Here is a 6,581-nt window from a genome sequence, read left to right as displayed (position 1 = left end):
CCCCCCCCCCCCCCCCCAACACACATATGTCCCCTGCAGCCCCCTATGGCTTCCGCAAGGCCCCCTACACCCTGGGGGCACGTTATGGCTTGCGAGGGGCAGCACTGTGCCCAGAGCCTGGGCGCACATGTTCCCAGCTTCTAACACCCCCAAGGAGGGGGGAGGGAGGGTGTAGGGCCTGCTCCCAGGGGCTGATGGTGTTGCCCTGGCCCTGCCAGCAGGCTGTGGCACTGCCCAGACCCCAGCTCTGCCCTCTTGGGGCCGACCCCATGCTGGGCGGGTCCTGCCAGCACCCCCACCCATGCCCACCCCTTGCCTCAGTCCATCATGGCCTCGAGCATTTCCAAAAACAGCTTGTGCATGGGCACCTTGCCCTCCAGCTTCACCCCATAGAAATGGGCCAGCACTTTGCCCGCTGTCTGGCGAAGGAGCGGTAGTGTGAGCAGCAGCCTGCCTGCCCGCCTCCGCTCAGCGCCCCCTCCGGGGCCTGCCCGGCCAGCTTCGTACTCCAGCAGGGCCTCGTGTAGAGCTTCTCGCAGCTGCTCCACTGCTTCAGCATCTTCAATGTGCACAGAGTCTGCAGGGCAAGATGACAGAACTGTTGACGTGGGCCATCTCCAGAAGGGACAGAGCCACATCGACCTGGGCACTGCCAGGTGGGGGCCCAAGGAGGAGCCACACCAAGATTTGCTGAAGCACTACTCGCTGCTCCTGCTCATGAGCCAGGGCCCACTCCTCTTTCCTCAGCTATGGCCACTGGTCCCCTTCCCCTTCCCTCCCACTAAGTGGTTCACCTGTCTACAAAACCACGGGCACTAGAGCTCAGAATTCAGCATGCATTTCCTGGACCTGTCCTCGCCTGGCTTAGTGACTTTCAGCAAGTCACTGTTCTTGCCTAAGCCTGTTTTCCCTGTCTGCAAAGTGGGAGTGTGCCACCATCACAGGTAAAAAACCAAAGCGCCTGATGGAGAAACCCATCAGTACAAGCCCCAGACTCACCTGAATTGGCGAGGGCCAGGGCCTTCAGCAGAACGTACTCCTCGCGCTCCAGCCGCAGGGCCTGCAGTCGCCGCACCAGCTGCAGCAGGGCAGCCCCCAGTTCCCCCAGGCCAGCGGCTCGTGCCCCCTCTTCATCCAGGACCAGGTCCTCGGCGAAGGCCAGCTCATCCTGCAGTGGCAGGGAGCGCTGGGCCACACCCAACACCAGGACCTCCATCCACACGCTCTGCAGTACTGACATCTGGTCAGACAGTGACAGCGACGAGAAGCCTGGAGGGCAGGGGGACCAGAGCTGGCTAAGCAACTGCACCAGAGCCGGGCAGAGCCCAGCCTACCCAAGGAAGCCCCACATTGCCTGGGCCCTCTACCTGGGATACTCTTGGCCCAGCTGATGGTGACCACGATCTCTCGGTCAAAGAGGTCACAGAGGGTGGCCACAGCTGGGAGGTGTCCATCAGGGCCCGCTGGGTCAGGCATGGCATACAGCTTCTCAGGTTCAACCACCAGCAGGTGGGACACGAGTGCGTTCACCGGGGCTGTAGTGACAGTTGGAAGAGGCACGCATTCATCCCTCTGCCAGCCCTTCAGGGTCAAACATCTTCCCAGAGTCAGTCCCCCTGTGGCCTTCCTCAATAGCCACTGGCCAGCCTGGCTCGGACACCTCTCTCCGGGAAACGCCGAGCTATCTCCTAGGGAAAGCGTCTGTCTGTGGACAGGTTCTGAGCATTAGAAAACCTTCCCTGTTCCCAGCTGTACTGCTCGAGGTCTGACACAGAAAAGGGTATTTTTGTAAATACTTCTCAAGGGAAATGAGTGAACAAACAGATGAAGACGTGGGTCCCAGCGCCCAAGATAACTACAATCCCGTATGAATGACGTCAGACAGACATTGCCCACCCTGACCCCAGAGCCCCAAGGACCCCACCGCGTTCTCACCTGTCTTCCGAGGGCCTCCAGCTACTGCCAGAGGTCCAGCAGGGAAGGGGCCTGGGAAGGGCAGTGGGTCCACCTCTGGCCGCCGCTTGTACTTCTGTCGCCCACCACGGACGCGGTCCAGACGTACCCCTTGAGAATTGCAGGACAGCGCTGTGTCCACGGGGCTGGGGCTGGCCTGCTCTCCAGAGCCCACCTGCCCAGCCCAGTCAGCCAGGACTTCCCAGGCCTCACCCGGCCCGACCCCATGCACCCAGCTCCCCAGCCTCACCCAGGCCCCCGCCAGCGCTCACCCTCCTTGAGCATGCCCACCCGCAGGCACTTGGTGAAGCGACAGGCCTGGCAGGCCTTGCGTCTCCGCTTGGTGATCTCGCACTCGTTGGAGGCCGGACAGCTGTACTCGATGCTCCCTGCCAAGGAAGAGGTAGGGCTCCAGTGGCAGCCTCCTGGGGCCCAGAGGGGGCCTAGCCAGTGGGGAGAGCCCTGCCATTCCCGGCAAGCCCCGGTCTGGGGGGAGCGGGAGTGCTATGAATGGGGCAGGGAAGCCGGGGCACTGAGGGGAAAGGCGGCTGGGCTGGGAATCCCAGCCTGGGCAAGGGAGGGGCTGGGACCAAGGGAGAGTCAGGTGGCATCCGGCCCCAGCCTCTGGTCAAGTCACACCTCTGATCTGTTCTCATCAAGGGCCGCAGTGGTCTCCACACTGCTACATCCAGTGGTCAGTTCTCGTCCTTCTATTACTAACATCTAACACTGCTGATCCCTCCTAGAAACAAACACTTTTCTTCTTTTGCTTCTAGGACACCACACTCTGGGTTTTCCTCCTACGTCACTGCTATTTTGGGGCTTCTGTGCATCTGCCCACACTCCTTCCATTGAAGACCCCCTGGGGGCCCTCCAACCTGTCTCCTCTGACTCATTCCCATGGTGATCTCACCCAGGCTTTCAAATCTGTACCTCTAGCCTAGACCTGTCTGAACTCTAGACACATCCCACTGCCTCCTCGGCATTCTGCATGTCTAGAAGGCACTACAGACTTATCTTGTCCTAGACGGAGCCCCTGACCTACCCCTCCAAAACCTGCAATCTCATTTGTCCAGCTGCTCAAGCAGAAACCTAAGAGACATTTATAATTCCTCTCCCACCCCAAATCTAAGCCACTGACAGGTCCTGGTGGGCTTTACCTCCTAATCCGTTCAGAAGCCCACCCCTTCCTCCCCTGGCAACTGTTTCTACCCTTGACCGGAGTCACTCTCACCTCCCTTCCTGCTGCTTTGCCTCCTTCTGTTACTATCAACACAGAGGCATCCTCTTAAACCTAAGACAGGGAATTCCCTGGTGGTCCAGTGGTTAGGACTCCACACTTTCACTGCTGAGGGACTGGGCTCCATCCCTGGTCAAGGAACTAAAGCCAAACAAACCCTCTAAGACAGATCATGTCCCTTCCCTACTTAAAACCCTCCAGGTGTGGGGGAGGGAGGCTCAAGAAGGAGGAGATACATGTATGGTTATGGCAGATTCCCATTGTTGTACAGCAGAAACCAACACAACACTGTAAAGCAATTATCTTCCAATTAAAAATAAATTTAAAAAGCCCTCCAGGTAAATCCCATGGGCTATGAGACCTGCATCCCAGCTCCTCGCCACCTTTCTGACCTCATCCCCTTTGCCCTCTGCCCGGCTCTGTTGGCCAACTCAGTGTTCCTCAAACAGGCCCTGCCTCAGGGTGCATGGCTCCCTTACCTCCTTCGGATCTCTCCTTCCTGGGGAGGCCTTCCCAGCCACTGGGTAAGAATGCCAAGAGTCCCTCCACAGACACCTCTGGTCACTTGTCCCTGCTGTATATTTCCTGCCCTTGCTTTATGGTTTCTCGTAAGCTCTTAGCACCGTTTAATATGCAACATCTGTACATATTTATCTTCTTTGTTCTGTCTACCCATTTTAGTGCCAGTTCCATGAGGGCCAGGACTGTGCCCAGTGCTAGGAACAGGGTCTGGCTGAATGAATGCACGGTGGCCCTCCCAGCTCCTGGGCTACCACAGGACTGAATGGCTCAAACTGCCAACATACCCGAAGTGAATTTCTCCTCACAATCTGCTCTCTCCTCCACCCTACCTGGGCTTCTTCAGCTTAAGACGCCTCCTCAGGGAGGCCCTCCAGCATCTCAGGCCCAGCCATGTTCCCTGGCTCATCCTGCTCCTGACCCCCCAGCACTTACCACAGCTGTTAATAACAACTGTGTTCAGTTCACTGTTTTCTCTCCTCCTCTGCTGGGATGTAAACTGAGGACAGGAGCGATCCTTAGTCCCAGCTGTGTCCCCACACCTGGAACAGTGGCCAGGGCAGCAGAGCACAAGTTCATGAAGAGTGAGGATCCTGGAGGCTGCCACTTACCAAGTGGGTGACCTTGGGCAAGCCCCACAGCTACGCCCTCAACCCTCAAGTTTTCCCATCTGTAACACTGGGATGATTAAAAACTACTTCCTACAAAGGTGGGTTGTGAGAACAAAATGGGATAATCAAGGTAAGACATTTAGCAGGCTCCAGCACCTAGATACTCCACAATGATCACTGTGTATGGCTAATGCGCGACAAATACTTGTCAATAGAGAACCAAGTGTTCCAGGGTGGGTACGAGACATCTGAACCCAGACCTGCTGGCTCAGGTCTGCAGGGCCAGAAGGGAACGGAGCTTTTAGGCCAGCGGGTCTCAGCCAAGTCAAAACTTGCTAGAATGTCACAACCGGCCATGAGGCATCTGCCCGGAGTTATTTGTAATAAGCAGAGGCAACAGTCTGGCCTTTACGAGCTTAGCTCTGGACCTCAATCGACCCAAGTTCAAATCTTGTTGCTGCCATTTTCTACCCGTGGGACCTGAACCAAGTTTTGAAAACCTCTCTGGGCCTCAGTTATAATCGTGCTAGTACCTTAGACACTGCTGTGGGGGGTAACAGAGCTTAAATGTAACAGGGCACGGTGCCTGACAGTCAAGAAACACTCTGAAAAAGCCTATGTATTATAGCCCCAAAGTAACCAATGGTTTATATAAAAATATAAGTAACAGGTACATCCCAAATAATGCTTCTTACATCACCATCTTGCTCACTCATATTTTGATATGCCGAGTGGAAAAATTCACTGAGTACTATTGGCAGGGATGCCTAATAATCGTGTTTTTTTTTTTCCCTGACCACACCATGTGGGTTCTGGGATCTTAGTTCCCTGATCAGGGTTTGAACCTGGGCTCTTGGCAGTAAGAGCAAGAAGTCCTAACCACTGGACTGCCAGGGAATTCCCTAAGTTTTTTTAAAGGTAGATGCTGAAATATGATGTAGCCCCCTCTCAGTTAACCATAAAAACCTGCCTTGTGCTGGGGCTGCTTCAGGAAATCAACACAAAAAAGGGCATGTTCTTTGCTGGGGAGAGGATAGCAGCGGCCAGAAGACTCAAGCTTAGAAGTAGGCAGGGGCTGCTGTGGAAGGTGCTGGGCCTGGGTACCAGAAAACTAGGAGGCATCCTGAGTCCCGCTCTCACATCCCACATACGATCCATCAACACGTCCTGGCGGCTTTATTTAACTCTTAAGGGAAAGGGCATTCCTGGGACATAGGAGGACCTGGGAACTCCAGGCTGCCAACCCCAAGTGGTACCACGGCACTCAGTAGTGCAGCAGTTAGGCAGCCCCAAGCCCAGAGGGCAAAGGGCACAGGAATGGGGTGGGGGCTCACCCTGGATGGTCCTCTTGAAGAAGGCTTTGCAGGCCTCACAGGATGCCACACCATAGTGGTAGCCGGAGGCCACATCCCCACAGACCAGGCAGAGGCGTTTGGGCAGGGAGCTGAGCACCAGCTTCCCACCACCCTGCTCGCCAGGCCCAGCCCCATCCCCATCCTCCTCTTCCTTGTGGCCTGGGAGGCAGCGGGTGGGGGCTGGGCCAGGAGCCAGAGCCACGGGGGGCTCAGTCTCAGTCTCCGAGGAACCCTTTGGGCTGTCAGGGCTGGCTGGCTCTGCCTTGATGTAGAGAGGCTCAATGCCCACCACCTGGCTGGACATGGCGCTGGTCACCTGCAGGAAGAGACCCGTCAGGTCACAGGGAGGAGCTGGGATGGGGGATGGAGACACCCTGTCACCCTGGTTGCCCAACCCCAGGCCTAGGCAGGCTTCCAGGCCTAACCAGAGGGTGGAGGGGGGACAGAGTCCAAGGAAGGCTGCCCATGAAGAGGGCCCCCCCCCAGCTGTTGCCATAGGAACAGAGTCTCCAGAGCCTCTAGGGCCAGTAACTGACAGCAGGTCTCCCACCTGGGAACCTACAGGAGGTTTGGAAAACCCCTACCCCACCCAGGCCAGGCAATAGGGAAACCTTACCCCCAAGCACCCTTCAACCCTATCTGGAATCCTCAGCCAAGAGTGGGATATCTCTCAGTTTTCTCCAGATGCTGGCGATCTCAGCAGTCTCCCCCACACCTGGGGATCCTCCACTCAAGAGCCAAAACAGAGACATACACACCAAAGGGCAGTCCATGTGCTCACACAGGTGTGCGTATACCCTCACCCTACCACTCACTTGGGTCTTCAGATGTCCTCACCTGCACACACACCCTCATGTGCTCACACACGGTCACACTCTACTGAGCAGGTTCACACTCACACGG

At 56.6% G+C, this 6,581-nt stretch overlaps 1 protein-coding gene across 2 annotated transcripts in view; it reads right to left on the bottom strand.

Annotated features, from left to right (window-relative positions):
• Window positions 1–18: 18 nt before the first annotated feature.
• ESRRA (estrogen-related receptor alpha) overlaps window positions 19–6,581 on the bottom strand; it is a 7,546-nt gene continuing 983 nt past the window's right edge. Inside the window, exons 1-7 of one of the 2 annotated variants that reach the window (XM_010837994.1) lie at window positions 6,295–6,575; window positions 5,658–5,994; window positions 2,226–2,342; window positions 1,936–2,064; window positions 1,368–1,535; window positions 1,000–1,269; window positions 19–577 (exon numbers count right to left, since the gene is read on the bottom strand). In XM_010837994.1, coding sequence (XP_010836296.1) covers window positions 318–577; window positions 1,000–1,269; window positions 1,368–1,535; window positions 1,936–2,064; window positions 2,226–2,342; window positions 5,658–5,982 — 1,269 coding nt within the window. In that variant the 5' untranslated portion in view covers window positions 5,983–5,994; window positions 6,295–6,575 and the 3' untranslated portion in view covers window positions 19–317. Of the gene's footprint in view, window positions 578–999; window positions 1,270–1,367; window positions 1,536–1,935; window positions 2,065–2,225; window positions 2,343–5,657; window positions 5,995–6,294; window positions 6,576–6,581 lie in introns of those variants that run through there. The other variant, XM_010837995.1, reaches the window with a different exon arrangement.

Source organism: Bison bison, unplaced genomic scaffold, assembly GCF_000754665.1.
Source record: "Bison bison bison isolate TAMUID 2011002044 unplaced genomic scaffold, Bison_UMD1.0 scf7180017864089, whole genome shotgun sequence".
Classification (NCBI taxonomy): domain Eukaryota; kingdom Metazoa; phylum Chordata; class Mammalia; order Artiodactyla; family Bovidae; genus Bison; species Bison bison.
Note: the sequence above shows the minus strand (reverse complement) of the source record. Positions and strands in the feature narration are given on the sequence as shown.